At 43.2% G+C, this 19423-nt stretch overlaps 1 protein-coding gene across 1 annotated transcript in view; it reads left to right on the top strand.

Annotated features, from left to right (window-relative positions):
- Positions 1 to 19423, top strand: part of DOCK1 (dedicator of cytokinesis 1) — a 1311419-nt gene that overhangs the window by 141608 nt on the left and 1150388 nt on the right. The window contains exon 6 of the mRNA XM_078643512.1: positions 7886 to 8034. Within this exon, the coding sequence (XP_078499638.1) occupies positions 7886 to 8034 (149 nt within the window). The remainder of the gene's footprint in view (positions 1 to 7885; positions 8035 to 19423) is intronic.

Below are 19423 nucleotides of genomic sequence, written 5' to 3'. Positions count from 1 at the left end.
GGGAGCGGGAGGGACCGCGGGGGCAGCAGCAGCGGGAAAGAGAGGAATTGGGAAAAAAACGTGAAAGAAAGGTATGAGGGAGAATAAGTAAAAGAAAATCAAGAGTCAATAAAGAAATTAGGGAAATCACGAAATAGGAAAATGAAGGGGGAGAAAAGCAGAAAGAAAGGAGACATAAGGAGAAGAGGGACGAAAAAGCAGAGCTGGGAGACTGGCTGGAGCACGAGAGTCTCACAGACTCGAATCGCGATCTGCCGCGCTAGGAGGCAGGGCACTGCCTGGCTGAGTTGTGATGGAGCTGTGTGCTGAGAGAGCAGAAACCCAAGGGGTCTTGCTTGATCTCAGTGTGCAGCAGCCGGCATTAAGTAGGGGGAGGGGGATGGCGAGACAGCTGGGAGGCAGGAGGGGGTGTGGGGGCTGCAGTGGCAGGAAAGAGGAAGTGGGGAAAACAGGGAAAGAATGGTATGAGGAAGAATAAGTAAAAGAAAATCGAGTCAATAAAGAAATTAGGGAAATACCGAAATAGGAACATTAAGAGGGGAATAAAGCAGAAAGAAAGGAGACACGAGAAGAAGAGCAGCAAAAAAGCAGAGCCTTTTAACGGGCTGAGCACGAGAGTCTCAAGCGGTCTGCGGCGCTAGGAGGCAGGGCACTGCCTGGTTGAGCTGTGACGGAGCTGTGCGCTGGGAAAGCAGAATCCCAAGGGGTTTTGCTCTCCGGGATTTGCATCATCACTGGGTTACTCCTCAAAAAAAAATATTAATGAATATTGGTCAGGTTAGAATTTGGTTACGCAGGGCTGGTTAGTGCTCCCTCCACCACATATGTGCCCTTCCTAAGTAAAGTGCCTAAGTGAGGGGTGCTTGTGCTTAATGTTGGTGCGGCCCACATCCCCATCCACCTGCTCTTAAATGAAAAGGTTTGCACGCTGGGCACTTGCCTGAAAACAAGAACCTCCTGGGCCATGGCGTGGGTAGTCCCAGCATCCGATTCGCTCCTTGGGGCACTGGAGACATTTGCGTTGCTCCTAGAGTAGTCTCTCTGTGTGTCGGTGTGCTGAGGCCCTGTTGACCTCTTGCATGGTGCTGGGTGTTCGGCTTCCTCCTGTGGTTTCTCCTCTCTTTCCTCCCACAGTGCTTCTTGCCTCAGTTGACGCTTCTGGTTCCCTTCTCTCCGCGACCTCAATCCCAGCTGGGGACTCTGTTATATAGATTACAGAGGGTCTGTGAGAGGGTGCATTAGTCTCTGAGTGTGTCTGTGAGTGGGTGTATGAGTCTCTGACTGGGTCTGTGAATGGCAGTGTGAGTGGCTGTATGGGTCTGGGAGTGGGTGTGTGTCTTGAAATCGGTCTGTGAATTGTGTGAGTGGCAGTACGGGTCCATGAGTGGCTGCATGAGTGTCTTAGTGAGTATCTGAGTGAGTCTGTGAGTTGGTGTATGTGTGTGTATGGGTGTGTCAGCAGCTATGTGAGTGACTCAACCACAAAGAAACCACACCTGCCCTTTTATCCAACAAGAGTCCATAGTTTTGCACAAAATATCTACCCAAGTGGAGTTCTTTCTACTGGTTAATTTTGAAGTGCTACCTTCTTGGGTTAATGTCCACTACGTATTCTACACTACAACTGCGTAATGGAGCACAAGGAAATGTCAGCAGTGACCTTGTGTGCTTTTGGCAATGTGATTGTTCCTGGTGCTTCTTTATACAGAAATAGGCAATAACATTAATTCTCCTATAGAGAAGACAACAAGACTACAAAGCCGTAAATCTTCACCAAACAAGGGTCCTTCTTCTTAACTATATGAAGTAAGTGCTTCTTTTTTCGTTGTAGATGTCCCATATTCCTCGGCATCATGAACTCTTTACCAAAATTGATGGGTAGTGCACTGGGGAGGCCGCTTGTTAAGCTGTCCATCATCCTGGCAAAAGGCAGGAGGGCCTTTGCATACTACTAAGAAGGGTGGGGCTAAACAGATAAGCATTCAAGTGATTTCCACATTTGCATACTTCTAGCAATTTAAAGAAAGAGTCATGGACTCTGGTCTCACCAGGAGAGGAAAACAAACGACCCACTCACCACAGTCACATGCAGATTGCGCTCAAATAGATCAACGATGCAGTGACCTCCACAAAGGATTTCAGATCGTTTTTCAATATGGAATTGCTAAGAAAGCACACTTGCTTTGCCTTCGCCAAGCCAAGGAGTTAGGATCATATGTTGTTTAAAAAGTGTAGCTTCAACAGGGGCACCTGCTATATTTATATATGAAAGTGCTGCCTGTTGAGGTTTAATTTCTGTGAAATGAGCATCAGGGTCAGAAGGGGCCCGGGGACACCATCCGCTGGGTCCGGTCACATCTCAAAGGGAGAAGGGGACTGTGCATCCCCCATCTCAGACCGATTTTAGCCCCAGCACCCCATCCCCCGGGGCCCACCACAATTCAGTGGGGAAGGAGGGCCATTTGGCCCTCCTCTCTGGGCCATTTTCGGACCTGGGGACCCCATCTCCCTGTGCCGGCTTTAATTCAGTGGGGGAGAGGGGGCGCCTGGCATGTTTGCTCTGTCAGATTATCTCTGCTATCCCGGGCGCACTGTCACAAACAGTAAAACAGTATTCTGTATCCCTCATTTGGCCTCTATTGCCATAGCAATACATTTTGGTGCACTTTGTGGCTTGTGTTCACTGCTTTAGCTGTATTAAGCCCTCAATGCACCAGAATTGGGATCAATAAGACTCTGAAAACCATGCAAAGTTGGCGGCGTGCTGACATGGAAACTGACTGTGAATGAGCAGTCCTTCTTCAATGGTGATGACCTACCTTTACCGGAAGTGAATTAAAGACCAAAAATGACATGTGTAACAATCTTCGAGCTACCAGCATTGAGAAAGACAATCCATACCAAAACGCGTGTCTGGTAAATAGATTGACAGATCTGAAACCTGTTGAGTGCTCTTTGGGGAGCGTTGAGTTTGAGAATGATAACATGCCACTTCTACATATGCATATATATGTGTATATATGTATATGTGTGTACATATATATGTATATGCATGTATCAAGGAAGTCCTCTTCCGAAACGCGTAACCTTGAACCTTGAATAAATTACCTTACACAGGACCCTTAGAGCGTGTATTATTTACTTTGGATTTACGATTGTTTTGCCGGCTCTGCTCTACCGGCTGTTATCGCACCTCTGAACTACGGGCGAAGCTCCCAGAAGGAGCACCTGGATTGTGGGAAAAAAAAAATAATTATATGTATTTTCAATCCAATTTCCTCTGGGTTGTAATAGTTATTACCACTTTAAAAAAAAGTCTCATCAACCTCAGCACCTTCCTGAAAAGTTCCATGGTCATCTGTCACAAGGGTGCAGAAAAAATAGGGAGACCCAAAATGCGGTTTCACCATTCATATTTTTTTATAGGAAAATTCAACTACGATAGCGCAAAAACTGCTGTGCAGGAAAATCCAAATTTGGCAAAAAGCTATATCTTGGTCCTTATAAAAAAATGTATATGATGAATAAATGTTTGGACTAAATTAGTGAAGCATTGATGTATTAAAGTAAGAAATAATGTGTTTATTGAATTAGACATGGGGTGGAAATTTTCAACATGTTCTTTCGGTGGGATCTTTTATAGGACTAGGGGGTCATGATCACTTCTGGAAGTGTTTATAGTAAAGAAAGTAAACCATGCTCAAAACAGTTCTATCTTAAATTAAAACACTATAGAGAATGGTTGTACCATTTTCATGATGATTTTGTGTTCACAATATGCCTGTGATGTTTTATCAAAGATATTTATGTCCGAGTCTTCTTTTTGGCATTAGAATTTTAGGATGACTTATGATTATGCCAGGTGCCTATGGTTAATGTAAATGACCCCAGGTTTACTGAACTGGAGAATGTACTACTCAAACTTTCAATTTATGGAGGAGATAATGTATACTGAGTTGAATTTATTGTATAATGTATGTATTTAATGCTTTTGCTGCTAAATATTCTGTCTTGAACTTGTAGTATCCTGTGTGTCCTCATTCCTGTATGCTTGAGCTGGTGTCTAGAAGAATGCTGAGAGTGAATTATGTAATAGAATGTTGGTGTGTGGTTTGGAGTGGACGTTAGGAGATAGGACAGTTGGAAGAAGAATGTAGTCCGGACACAACCTATTCTGCTGTTGCTGTCACCTAAGGGATTATTCTGAAATAAAGAAATTGCCTCCTACCTGAGTGACTCCAGACTCTTGTATAAAGACCTTGCACACTAACACTAACATTTTGGCAATGAGTTAAGAGCCTGTATGAAGGTACATCAAAATTGTAGTGGCAATTCAGAAGGCCCCGCCACTGTGAAGGGCCAATCTCAAGCCCACCTGCAAGTGGTGTCTGCTCAAACTGCTGGGTAGGGTGAGCTCAGTGAGGTGGTTGTGCAAGTAATTGCAAAGATCCAGCTGACGGGACCTATAATCTTAGGTAAAGTATCATCTTAAGTACAATGCTATAAAGACTGTGTTTAAGTTCAATTCTGGGGCGACAGTGGGAAAAGACAGGAAACCTCCTTAATAACCTGAAATAATCCATGGAGCTTCCAACATTTGTGCATTTAATGGTGCCGGTGACATAAGGAGAAGCTTTGGTGAAAGTGCAGTATGATTGCCTGCAGCACAGACTAGTCAATGCCTTTTGAGGGTCTAGTGTGTCTGGTTGGTGTTCGTGTACGGTAGTGGTTACACATCACTCCATTTAAATTCAATTATCACATGTGTGGGGCTCATATGTCCTTCTCAAGCTGCTCACTGCTGTGCCAAGAAGCAAAATCTCTACCTGCATTGCTAGAGGTGTGTGCGCCATCTGACAAGCAAGAACCCTGGTGAGTGCATGAGGACTGAGCAGCATCCATTCTTTAAGAGCACTGGTTAAAGGCATTCCTCATATTTTATGGACCCTAGAGTGGAGTGACCAGGGAGGTTATCTGGCTTCTGCTAGCACTGTGGTCAAGGCGATGGACAGAATTTCTGTGACAATGCACAGTACCAGTTAACTGGAAACTTTCCTCTGTGGTGGGAGTCAGGCAGCACAGGAAGAGGAAGATGTGGTGTTTAGAGGCATAGCAGCGCAGCTTGCTCATCAGAGAGACTCACTAAGGGCGTGAATTCCATACCTAGGTACTGAGGGTGGAGATGCTGGTTATGTGAACTTGAACAACCTGAATGAGGGTAGTAGGCTGTTGCTTGAATGGGACTGGTCTGGAGACGGAAAAGAAAGACTTCCCAAGGCCTCCTGGTTGATTTAGAAAGAGAAGTAGGGATACTGCCATGGATATTGGAGCTAGAAATGAGACTGTTTTGGTCGAGGATATACTGTGCCTTGAAGTCATGGGAAGTTGACACATCATTTGACTGTCATTTGTTAATGATGTCAAATTGACATTCAATTAGTTGAACAGCAAGGTATGTTTTAGCACTCATAGAGTTAGTATTATTATGTGTGCCTCTTTTAAGAAATAAGCCCTTTTCCCTCTAACTGTGATGTTAATTAGGTTGGGGAACGGTTTGGTTAGGGATTCCTGCATATTGACATGTGCCATATGCATCTTATTAGAAATGCATGTGTTGGATTAGTAAGTTTCCATGTAAGTTGTCAATGTTGTTTAGAAATTGCAGTTTAATATTGGATGTTGAGTGCAGAATCCTTAGTACTGCAAGACATGTTAGGAAGCTAAATTATCCACCCAGAAGCTAAATTATCCACCCATAGGTTGTTGTGAGAGTACAGCGTGATCATTTACTTTGGACTCCATATGCTTCTGTATCATGTAGCCTAGCTAGCTTTGTGAAGAGGGCGTATTACCCATCTGTGTGTTGTTTCGTAGATGTATGCTGGTTTTGCAGTGTCATGGATGAGGGGAAGAGTAGTACCCCATCACAAAAGATACAAGTGTAGTGCATGTGTGTGTGTTGGTTTCAGCTGGGGAAAAACGGTACAGTTTTTCCTGAGGTAGTATGTGGGAAGCACCTTGTGGTATTCACACTGGGAAACAATAGCACCCTGTCATAAGAAGTGGCATGGTAGATTACCCCTTGGGTGTTATGAGGGACAACATAAGTACCATGTACTGGGAGCCTAGAAGCGGGCAGGGAGGTACCCTATGCTGTGAAAATGTGTTGAAATGTAGTTTCCTGTGGCAGTGGCGGCTCGCACAGGTAATGCTGTGGGGCGGTGAATCTGGTCGAGCAGGGCGTGGTGTAGTTCGACATATGACAGGAAAGATGAAAATAAATAGATAACACCACTTTCCTTGCGGTTGCCGCATCTCCGTCCCGGCGATGCGGCAAGCGCAAGGTGTAGGTGGTTTTATTTCTTTCTTTCTTTACTTTCACCTTTCCCGTCGTATGTCGAACTCCACTACCCCCCACCCTGCCTCACAACGTTAACTGTGCGAGCCGCAACTGCTCTGTGATGTAGTGGGTGGTAGCCACAACAGTTCCATTAGTGTGCTCTGGTACCAATTCTCCTTCTGTACAAATGGGAAGATGTGTGAAGCATGTGGTAAAGGGTGCAAAGTACATTTATGATTGTTTTGTGATGTGTTTTATTTTGCATATAATAGAGTGAATCAGTGTTATGTTTGACTAGTAATGTTTGTTGTAGTTTTACTGTGTTGTTCCTGAGTACTCCTTTATCTGCTAATGTGGACTGGTGTATAACAGGATAACTCTAGTGTTTGATTTTTGTGTTGTGTAAGGAATTTTCATTAAGCGTCTATAGGAGGCTGGTATATTTGGAGTAAGTCCTGACTTCTTATGGCGCAGTTTGCGGGGAGCAAGGTACTTGGTGGAGATTAAGTGCTTTCTTCTGCCTGGCACTTGGTCATGTTCATTTGGTCAGATAATGTGGCTAGGTGAAGGTCGTGTGGAGTGAAGGGCTGCACTTGTCTGTGACAGTTGTTCTTGTGGGGAGGTCTGAGTGTTGCTTGTGGAAGATGAAGAAAGGGTGAGAATTTGTTGGGCTGTGTAGTTTAGCAAACTGAGGTGGACGGTCAAGGGAATTTTGAGGTAAGGTGATGTAAGGTTGAACTTTTGGTTTGTTTTTTGTTTGTTCCTTTAATATGTACACTTGGGGATGGTGGGTAATTCTGTTTTGAAGGAATGTGGTGGTTTCCTTTCCCTGGTTGTCGTGTGACTGAGTGTCTGTGACTGCATGTCCTGCGTGCATAAAAGTTCTATGGTGTCATTATTTGTGTGCAGACATATGGTGGTAGGACGTCATGTCTTTAGTGGTTGCAAAACTTGTCACAACTTAGTAGTTGTCTTGTTTTGTTTTTGACATCAGGAGTGGGGAGCCTCATGTCTTGATCCTTATGGTCTTTGTGTCTGCATGGGTACTAGAGGGTGTAACCGGTTTTTGACTGTATAAGCTATACAGGTTGGAGAATAAGTGATTGTGAATGATTGTCTCTGTATTTTACATGCAAGGGAATGACTGTTAACCGTCTTCTTGTTTGGAATAAAAGGGAGGCATGTAGTATCCTATGTCCTCACTTCCTGTATAGCTGATCTTGTGTCTAGAATGCTGACAGTGACTGATGTAATACAATTTTGGTGTGTGGTCTGGAGTGAACTCTAGGCAATACAACAGGTGAAGGGAGAATGGATCCCTGACTGGACCTATTTGCTATTGCTGCAACCCAAGAGCCTTACATGAAATAAAGAACTTGCCTACTACCTGAGTGGCTCCAGACACTTGTATGAAGACTATGGCTTCTAAGTTCAACAGAGCTGTTTTTACAAAATGCTTATTCTTGCACACCCTGCGTTAATATATTATTTCTTTATTAGCTAATTCTTGTACACTCTGCCTTAATATATTATTTCTATTTTTAGCAAGACAACAGAGACATGTTTCTTCGTGTGCAACATATGATATATGACCTTGTGGAATGGAGATCTCAAATAATTTCTGGAACACTACCACAGGATGAGCTCAATGAACTGAAAAAGAAGATAACAGCCAAGATTGATTATGGAAATAGGTATGGATTAATTTACTTTTTTAAAGATATAATTATGTAAACAAATGTTTAATCACTGTTGTTGATTACAAAATATGATTGTGCATTAGCGTTTATCAAGCCACGCTCTGGATGATGATTTTAAGAAGATTTTGGTACATTTTATTGGTAATATCTCACACAGAGGATTTTAAGGAGGCTCTGATAATGTCTGAACACCACAGATACCTTTCGTCCACTAAAACAACCCCTAAAGCCCAATTCAACCACATTAATATTCAATCCAGCCTATCTAAGGTCATAAGACTGATTTTAATATTAAAGCTGACAACTTTGCAAATTTAGGTATGAAGGTTAGCAATAATAAGAAACTATTTCTGGAGAATATTTTTTTCGCACACTTAACAACTTTAAATTTGATGTCATGCATTAATCCAAACAAGCCCTCTTGGATTGATCTATATCTTACAGACACTGTGCTGCCCCTGGTGATCCTGCCTGACTCTTCCGGCACCCTACTCATAATAGTTTGGTGGTACAGGCTGCTTCGGCCTCGTATGATATCAACTCTCAACTCTCGCCCTCATGTTCCGTCAGACAGAGATTCCTGGAGATAGAATGCTTGTGGCAGGCATATCTTCTCCACAAGTTCTGCTTTGCATTCCATTAATACACCTTGTGTTCTTGGACACTTTCCCATAATTGTGGGAAACTTAACTCTGCTCTTGCTCCTGTCTATCTCCCTAAATCCACCCATTATCGTTTGTATTTGGGATGTTGGTCCTTCATTTATTTCTTACTAGAGCTTTCCATGGCGATGTCCATGGTTGTCTCTCCCACCTACTGGGGGTACCCCGTGTGGTATTCCTGCTTCCTGCAGATATTATTCTTATACTACATACGGTGTCGATGACCGGTTATTGTCCTGCACTACTTATGAGAGCCACTTGTGGTCTAGAGTTTATGAGCCAGTGTCTCTATTCTGTTGTCCAGGTTTCTCTCCTAGCCATTAATTCCGCCTAAGTCATTCTTTCCTCTATATGTCCTTCATTTCTCTAGCGAGCTTCTCGCTCTTCTTCATCAGGGCGCACTTTTAATGGACTACTCTGGTGCACATGCTTCAATCACTTCTTGTGGTTTTCACAAGGGTATTTAAAACAAAATTATAAAATAAAAATAATTTTTCCTCAGCCCTGCTGATCGTCTTGTTTGTGGTTTCCTCCACATTCTTTATCTGTGTGGTAGTACTTAAGTTCAGATTTCTTTCTACCACTGCTGTCATTGCTCTGACTTTTCCTGTTAGGACATCTGTCCTACTCACTAAAGGCAAGTCTTTTTAGGTTTCGCCTGGCCGTAGCACGCAGTGCTCCGCCCAGGCGAAAACTTTTGTTAACCGTATGGATGTTCGTCCCGCCTCTGTTTCCCATTGGCTAGCTCCATAAATGGAGGCTAGCCATTGGAACAGAGATCTGTCCGTCAATTGCGGAGCAGATTCGGGGGCATTCCGGCCATTTTTACTCATCCTGCCCCTTCTGACAACGTCATGCGGCCGTGGGCGGGGTTTATTTTTTTTTGTCCTCCATGTTTGTTTTGGCCATTCCGCGGCCGACCGCCGCCGGAGGAAGTCCAGGTCCAGGTGAGTGCTGGCCGTTCCCGCCGCCCCCCCCTCCCGCTGTCCGTGCTCCGCCCCCCCTCCCGCTGTCTGTGCCTTTACTTGTTTTCTTAAGACTCGGCTCAGCTAAAACGTTACACGTTCTAGTATCCTCACTGGCAAAAACGTAAACTATTAAATCACTGGTGTCCTAGACTATTCTATTTGCTTCAGTTTTCAGTCCAATGGCCGAGTATTACTTCGTTGATTCAATGTCTAGTAATGAAATTAATCTGTAAGGTCAGCGACGTCCAGGATGGGCTCGAGAGAGGCAGGCAGGCAGGCAGCTGTCTCCCAACACTCCAGCCATCATAACCCCTTTCCTCCACTACCCGACATGCCCCCCGACCTCCCCTGTCTCTGACCACGCAACCGAAAATAGTAAATTTTGCTGCTGCAAAACCTGGATCGCAGGCCGCTCCGCCAATGCACCTCACTTCACTGCGTATTACTATAGTTATACCAATATTTCTCACACGGAGCGTGGCTCTCTCGTGCAATGTCCACTGGTGTTTTCTACTAGTTATATAATGTGTAACGTAACTGGTGCTCATGTAAAGAGCTCCATAACCTTCGGGTCGAGTTTGCGCTATATAAAAACTCTTTTTTTTTTTTAGAGAGGTCATTCTAACACTGCTTTGTCAATGCACGTCGCATAAATAATGCCTCATTTCACTATAAGCATCACGTAGGGCATAAAAAGATCTCCTGAGGTGCTTCACTTCAGTAACATCGTTTATACGTATAATCAGTTCCCTCAGAGCTTTCCCAAAGCACCTCAGTTTATAACCTAAAAATTCTACTATATAGAAAACACTCAGCTCCGCAACTGCGCCTCACTGTAATGCCTTCTGCTGTTAATATACTGTGACCACACACTGGTCATAGAAAGTACTTTGTGTTAGTGCGTACACTCTACTTCTATGCTCTGCACGGTCTGGGATTTCCCTTCTGGCTCCGGATAATCTATACTGCACTCTTCATAAGGATGAAACACTCATTGTGCGCCACGCCTCACCGCTGTGCATCACGGTCTGTCACACTTTACATGGGTACAGTTGGGTGGATACATCTGTGAAGAATTCCTTCTCTAAATTCGTGATCCAACGAAACTACGGCAGGCAGCTGTCTCGCAACACTCCAGCCATCATAACCCCTTTCCTCCACTACCCGACATGCCCCCGACCTCCCCTGTCTCTGACAACGCAACCGAAAATAGTACATTTTGCTGCTGCAAAACCCGGATCGCATGCCGCTTCGCCAATTCCCCCGTACTTCACTGCGTATTACTATAGTTATACCAATATTTCTCACACGGAGCGTGGCTCTATCGTGCAATGTCCACTGGTGTTTTCTACTAGTTATATAATGTGTAACGTAACTGGTGCTCATGTAAAGCGCTCCATAACCTTCGGGTCGAGTTCGCGCTATATAAAAACTCTTTTTTTTTTTTGAGTGGCCATTCTAACACTGCTTTGTCAATGCACGTCACATAAATAATGCCTCATTTCACTATAAGCATCACGTAGGGCCTAAAAAGGTCTCCTGAGGTGCTTCACTTCAGTAACATCGTTTATACGTATAATCAGTTCCCTCAGAGCTTTCCCATAGCACCTCAGTTTATAACCTAAAAATTCTACTGTATAGAAAACACTCAGCTCCGCAACTGCGCCTCACTGTAATGCCTTCTGCTGTTAATATACTGTGACCACACACTGGTCATAGAAAGTACTTTGTGTTAGTGCGTACACTCTACTTCTATGCTCTGCACTGTCTGGGATTTCCCTTCTGGCTCTGGATAATCTATACTGCAGTCTTCATAAGGATGAAACACTCATTGTGCGCCACGCCTCACTGCTGTGCATCACGGTCTGTCACACTTTACATAGGTACAGTTGGGTGGATACATCTGTGAAGAATTCCTTCTCTAAATTCGTGATCCAACGAAACTACGACTCCCGGGTTAGATTCTGCTCTGATGACGTTTCTATGCCCTGCTCCCTTTGAAAGAAAGTTGAAGGAATATATATTATCTCTCCTTTAATGTTCTCTTTCCTTAGGGCCCAAAATCCACCACACGAACCGGGGCCTACTGACTTCGTCACACTGTTGAGGTTTCTCTCTTTCCACTGTACTGTGGAGCTCTCCCAGCATGCCTTGGTACTTGCTGAACAGAGCATGCTGGGAAGGCAGAAGCTGGTGAAGAGCTGCCCTCCGACAGTACTACCTTGGTGCTGTACCTCCCAGGTCAATAAACCCTTGTGGGGATTCATAAAGGCCCCCTCAGTGTTGCACAAGTTTCCAAGGAACTTAACACAATGCTTCTTTACTAATTCAAATGTAACTGTTTACAGGTGGTAACATGCCATTTTACTGCGTCGATATTGAAATTATACAACCCCTTCTACTGAACATTTGACCCGTACATTTATGAACGTTTTAACTGACCGTTAGGCGTGTTTGCAACAGCTAAAACATTCGTTTTACAAAGGAAAGACCTCGCCCTATGTTGCCCCCAAATCAATCTACAAACTACTTGATTACCTACTGAATATTAAAATATCCGTACTGGTATCCCCAACCAGAGGGATAAGCAAAACTGTGGTACAACACACCCTAATGACCAAATTGTAGTCTTGGTCTCAGAGGGCACAGTCTGGGTATGGCTTTCCCATACACCCACATTGTGTGATTCTAGGTAATGGCTTCCTCTCCATGTGCCTCTGTCTATATTCTGTAACATCTAGGCGCACTTAGAGGCTCGACACCAGAAGTCAGCGCTATACCTGAAGACCAGACAGATGATGGACACTCCTGTCGAAGCCAGAAGCGCTTCACGGGTCACACCCCATCTCCCGCGGTACCTGGAGCGGGCCCTAAAACACGGGTTGCCCGCTGCACACATCCGAGATGCGGATTTCTGGTAAACATAATGGCGACAGGTTCTCAAGGAATTTACATGTAGAAAGAAAGGTCGGCGCAAGCAGGGCGAGAAAGGCAGTCAGCAGCCAGCTTTGGGGGCTCCGTTGACCGATCCTTCCATACAAAGATCCCTGATTGAGCCCATGGTCGCAGGTTTGATTCAGATATTCATCCTTTCAAGGTCGATACTACGAGCAGCATTGAGTCTGATAACAAACGTTTGTCATCTAGCGCCAAGAAAGTGTCTTGTGAGTGTCCATTTGCTCTACAGCAATGCCTGTTAGGCTGGCACCAGACAAGAGATGCGGCTTCTCCGGACGGTGGTACCCCTGGAGGCGGTAGACCCATGCCAACCAGCAATGGGAGGAAAGCCAGGCAGTTGCGAGAGATAGATGTGATGGTTTAGAAGCGGCCCCTGAGCCGAGAAACCCCTAGAAGAACCTAAAGATGCCCTGGATCTTAGTAGCTGATGACAACAGTGAACTCGAATGAGTACATTTCCTCGTCTATTTGAATGGTTTTGCCCTCATTTAAATATAAATGACCAGGCACTTTCGGCCCAATCTGCAAAGCCAATTTAAGTGCCTATTAGCTTTGCCAATGCTTGTTATTGCTTGCTCCCGTCCCTCTCCCTTTCCATTTTGCTATTGTTGCTGCTTTACCCTATTCCTCCCGCCTCCCTGTTCGTTATTGTTGCTTGCCTTGTAACTTCGACCCCTCCCCTGTTGTTGTGGCTTACCGGTCCATCTTCCCCACAGACACCCTGTTGCGTTCCCACGCCCCTCATTACATTACTCACCTTGTTACTAGCCCTCGTCCCTCATGCTCCCTATAGCATTGTTGCTTGTGCTGCTCTGTTATTTGCCCCCTCCCTTCCCACCAGAAAAAAAACTATATGATGCAGCCAGTGCTGGCTGTGTCATGACATTTCTTTCTCCAAATTTTCACACATGCTGCACAGCACCCACACTGCTTCATATGGCTAAAAAAAAAACACTTTCCAAGCCAATAGCAAATTCATTTGTGTCTTTTGTTGTTTATTGGTTGATGATATGTGCATGATTTATTTGTGTGTAACGGGTTCACATCATTGTCTGATTACTATGACGCTATGACACTGCTGTTGATCTCTGGGTTGCTCCACCTGTAGCATTTGGCTGGGGATGGCAGCAGCAGGGAGTTGCTCCAGCAGCAGCAGTCCTTTAGACTGGAGGTAGTAGCGACTGGTGGCGGTGGATGCAACAGGTTGCTCTAGGATCCTCTGACGTGTTTTGAGCCACTGCCATTGGTTAATTAGTGCCAGTGTTTGCCAATGATCGGCACCGTTGCTTGTTTCTAAACACCGACAATTATTTAGAACAGTAAACCACAAGGCGACGCTGTCTCTCTATTTTTTAGCAAACCCAATGCTATGTACTATAAAAACATAAATAGAAATAGCACTTTGGGGCCTTTCCTAAAGCTCGGGGCGACCTGGAATTGTGCAAAATGTCAGCTTCTGTAAGTAATGCTGCCACAGTAATACAGACACTGGCATTTGGAGGAGCTGTGGTTAATGCCAGCTGCAGTGGCAGACCTCTGGCCCTAGGACTTTTATTTGTACAAATGAAACTGGGGTCTCTGCAATATTTGTGATGCAAATTCAAGGCTTCAAAGTATGATGTTCACAATAACCAACACCCTCACATAAGAACATGCTTAAAACGATCCCTACAAATGAAGTGATTGTAAGATAACTGATTTATAATATGCTTTTCGGGCATAATTCCAGCCAGAGTAACACAGTGTGTGGTGAAAGAGTGGTAATTGCACTGCTTTTAGCAAAATTGAAACATCACCGTTTTTCCATTTTATGCAAACTGCAAGGACTTCCCGTCCATGCTGGCCCTGGAGGGTGCATCCCAACGGGGGGAGGGGGGGCTGTGTGTGTGTGTGGATCTGTGTGTGGATCTGTGTGTGGATCTGTGTGTGTGTGTGTGTGTGTGTGTGTGTGTGTGTGTGTGTGTGTGTGTGTGTGTGTGTGTGTGTGTGTGTGTGTGTGTGTGTGTGTGTGTGTGTGTGTGTGTGTGTGTGTGTGTGTGTGTGTGTGTGTGTGTGTGTGTGTGTGTGTGTGTGTGTGTGTGTGTGTGTGTGTGTGTGTGTGTGTGTGTGTGTGTGTGTGTGTGTGTTTGTTTTTGTGTGTGTGTGTGTTTGTTTTTGTGTGTGTGTGTGTTTGTTTTTGTGTGTGTGTGTGTTTGTTTTTGTGTGTGTTTGTTTTTGTGTGTGTTTGTGTTACTATCCTTGTGGGGACTTGGGTGTGATAACACACTCACGCTGTGGGGACTTGATTGCACTGTGGGGACCTGAACCCAGGTCCCCACAAGGTAATGTCCTTTAAATGATAAAAAATGGCTTCAGGAACATCTGTGTCAATTTTTACAACTTTTAAAAAAATTGTCTTGTGGGGACCTGTGTTTCATAAAGTGTGTTTAAATTTTTGCTCGCTCTGCCCCCGTAGACAGGAGGCGGTACTGCAGTCTTAAACACACTTTGCATTTAAACACACTTTGTTCACCAGGAATACAAGTTAGCAGCAGAAAGCACAGATATTTCAAAGGAAAAGCTGCAAAACTCGGGGCAAAAAATATTTTTCATGCAAAGTAACATTTTCCCCATTTAATAAAGTAAAACTTTATTTCCATAAAAATTTTGAATTCAGACTATTTGAGTTTAAAAATTATTTAACATTGTTACAAGCAATTTGGATACGATTTGAATCCCAGATTACATCACTATTGTGGTATGATCCTTATCTGCAATTAAAGAATGATGGTGCAATAAAACATGATACAATATAAACTGATCTGAGCGTTTTTTACAAATTTGATTACATATTAATATGCACTTTGGAATACGTTCTTAAGATGATGGCTAGATGAGTGAGTGCCTAGAGTTGCTTTGTGCTAACAGCTACGCTCTCTCTCAGATGCAGAACTGCAGTAATGTCATGCCCACAGCAATGGAAAGTTTAATTGTAACCGAAAAAGCATGTTCTTAGAAAATTAGAGACATTCTTAAAAAATATATTCAAATATTGCCATACGTTGAAATTACATTTAATTGAATTGCTTAATTTTCAAACTGTTTTTAATGCTTTACAAATTAAATCAGCTTCATTCCCATAGATGGGTGAAGACCGGTCATATAACAAGCATTGGCAAAGCCAACAGTTGTCACCTACGAGACACCTACAGGCTTTGACAGAGTTGTTTTGCCCTGTTGTACAGCAGCGTGCCTGCTCTGCCTCATGGATGAAATGTAATTTTCTTTTAAAGCACTATGATGCAGCCAAACCAGACCACATCATGACATTTATTTTTTATTTCTGGCAGTACGGTGGGGACGTGTCATCAGCAGAGGGGGTGGGGAAAAGAAAAATCACTGAAGCTGCCACTACTGATCACAGTATATAAAGAAGTTGTCAGAGCCTCCTTAGCCTTATTCAATTATAAAATGCAGACTCTGAAATATATCAACCGTAGTAAAGTAGGTGCAGAGGCACAGACTTCTGGTTCACCCTACCTAGTGGGTATGTTTTAAAAGCCAAAAAAGGGGAGGTGGATAGGAGACCAAATCCCTAGCTTGCATTTGGGCTCACAGTGCCCTTACTACTGCATTGGCACCCACACTTATTATAGTTTGGACTTAGTGCTTCAGCTAAGGTGCAAAGTTCTGCTGTAAAATGGGCACCCTCATGTTGATGTCCACTTCAATTTGCCCTCCCTGTGTATTTAAATATAGTTTGCCATCCAAGATCATACTAATTTAACTACAACATACTGCAGTAGCATAGGCTGTGCTCAACCACCTGCCTTATGAGTGAGAAGGTCTTCAAGCCAGAAGGGTGGAGAGGATGTGGCGTTATGCTAGAGCTGCAAACTTCAAACTCAATTCTTGGCGTTAGCTTGACATCCTGTGATTCTAGTCAATTCATTTAATCTCCCTGTGCCTAAATAAATTGTACATGACTTAACTCGTGCTCATGTAAAGTGCTTAAAAGTGGAGTGACACAAGTACAGCACTGGTGGGAATGAGGCATTTACAGAAGTATGTGAGAAGTGGCTCTGTTGCTTCACCATTTATTTATTTATAAAGTTTTATATTGCTCAGGGTTTTTCCTTCCTTTGGAAGGAAGGGTAGCAGTTTCTTGATCATTCTAAGAGTGTAGAAGGAGGACGAGACAATGGCATTGGCATGAGCTGAGAAAGTTAGTTTATCATCAAACATGACGATCAAGTTTCTTACTTTCTGCCTAATGTCTCATGTGGCTACTTTGATGTTTTTGCATATGAAATATTAGTTGTTACTTAAAAATAACTTACGATGACAAGAATGGTTAACTGTGTGTATGCTGGAAATCCTACCATCCCCATAGAAAGAACTTCAGTAAGAAATAAAATGTATTTGAGAGTTATGACTAAGCAAAGAAAATAACATCACTCTTATAACCCCAGTAGAAAGTTTTTCTTTTAATTGTTTTTTATCTTGATATACTTTTATTATGTTTTACTGAGTCTAGTGCACAAACATCGGTCCTCACCCATCTCAGGGCTGACATTTTCAATCCATAATTTTTGAAATTGTATTATCCTGGTAAATACATTCATGCATTGTGATACTTTGCCAACATCTATTCATTTGACAGTAACAATTTGATGACTAAAGAACAATCTCCCTAAAATTTAATAACATAAATAGCTAACAAAATAAATCATGTTGGCGGTCCTTTATAGTTTGGCAGAGCAAGAGCACTGCTATAAATTAGCAAAACTTCTCCACTGCCAAACAAGTAGTGCGACCGCAGGGTTTCTGTCAGTTGAGCTTCAACCAACTCCAGTGGAAACCATTGCCCCAGTAGTCTGTCCACTAGACAACCACCAGCTAAAACGGGCAGTTATCCTAGGTTGCAGTTACCTTCAATGAAATGTTCTTTCTCGAGCTGCCATGTGAAGCATGTCAGTTCTAGGAAGGAACATTTTTAAAGGGCCCTGATGCAGAAGAAGAAAACATCCTGTGACCTTTGTTTGTTGCTCGAAGTGTTTTATATTGCTGCAAGGAAAAGAGAATAATGCCATTAGGCCACTACAACATAGAGGCCTGATCATCATTAAGGGTAATGAAAGTGTAACCATCATATAAGTGGCCACATTTTCATTACAGTGATCAACGTGGGATAGAAAATAATAGCAGCCAATTAATGTAAACGGTGCCCACTCTTTTTCTCCTCTCACTGATAAACTCTCCTGTCCAAGACAGAATAAGAACACTTCTGGTCACTCATTCACAGCACCAAAATGCTTTCCACATAGATCTCATTGCAAAACACTACCATTCAAGCTAAGCATATAGCATGCTAAGCTTCTGATAATGCACTTCTGTACTTCTCAGTGGGGTATGAAGCACTATCTGAAAAGATTACAATAATTCAGTTTAATGGTACTACATTTACCCACCACAGAAGGATGGAAGGCTAAAAAATATTTCACTCAGATTCAAACTTGTGAACATACAGGTCACACAGACATCATGCTCTCTGGCGATCCCAAATAAATGCACGAGACAGAAATTAGATGTATTTTACGTGAATATCTGTATAAAAAGTGATTTATTAACTAAGTATCAAAGGTGTATTATAAAATGCAATTACTCCTTATCAACATTGCCTGCACTTGTGTTCGATGCAAACTGAGCAGTTGTCCTGCTAGCATTAACATTCAACCCCATAATGAACACTTACTTTCAACATAAGAAAACACATTGATATATCCAAAAGTAAAATGTACTTTCTATAAGTGATTTGTTGTGGTCTGTTAGCACCAATGGACTACAAGTGAAATTTTGTTGCTTAATGTTAATACTAAGGCTTGCCCACTTTAGTTATTAATTTCTCTAGCCCTGTCAAACGTTTGCTAAAAGGATAAAACCAGTTAAAAACTGTGGGGACCAAGAGAGGCAGGCGAAACCTGCAGTCCAACAGTGCCTGAACAGTCATGTAGGTATCCTGGAGAGCCTTGCACCATTGAACAGAGGCAGAAGAGGCAGTGATTTTAGAAGGCACAGCTTGAGCAGCCTTCAGCCCTTGAAAGCAAAGTATGGAAGAAAAGCAAGGTGGGTCTAATTAGCCCATTAAAATACATACCAAGACCGCCAATTAATTGCAAAGGCTGGGATCGGCAGTCTCTAAGCAGCCTGATGGGAAGAGCAAATCCTAGCTGGTCACATGATTACCTTCTCCTGCCACTAAATGTTTTGGCCTCGAAAGGTCTGCCACCATCAGCCTTCTCCAGTGCCATAGACATATAGAGTCCATTGATTACTTATATGTACAATTACCATATCTGAATACTATATCTTTGTTTATGAAATACTCTCCAGAACAGCTGCACCAGTTTATTATTACAGCTTCACCAGCCCTGAAATCCTTATAATCTCCCTACAAAATCAAGGGATTCCAAATTCTCACCATTTCTCTACCAATCGTGAGTGTAAAACTAAATGTGCGTCAAACTTATAGAATGTACAGTATTGCCTTATTAATGCTAGAAATGTCACCAGACATTCCTAGAACTTCACCAACTTGATTATCGGCCTGGCTTTAGACTATCCATTGTCACTCAAACCTGAGTCACTACATTCTCCCTTCCAACATTTTACCACATTAGCCCACAGAATTACTCCCTCAAACTCACCAACAGACCTAAAGGTAGAGTGCATGTCTCACTCGTTATCCATAAGAGTAATATTCAAATTCTCAAGCTTACTATCTGTGACAAACTCTTTTGAACCCTTGGAAAGACC

This window comes from Lissotriton helveticus, chromosome 5_1 (assembly GCF_964261635.1).
Source record: "Lissotriton helveticus chromosome 5_1, aLisHel1.1, whole genome shotgun sequence".
In the NCBI taxonomy this organism is placed as follows: Eukaryota; Metazoa; Chordata; class Amphibia; order Caudata; family Salamandridae; genus Lissotriton; species Lissotriton helveticus.
This window is presented reverse-complemented; position numbering and strand designations above follow the sequence as displayed.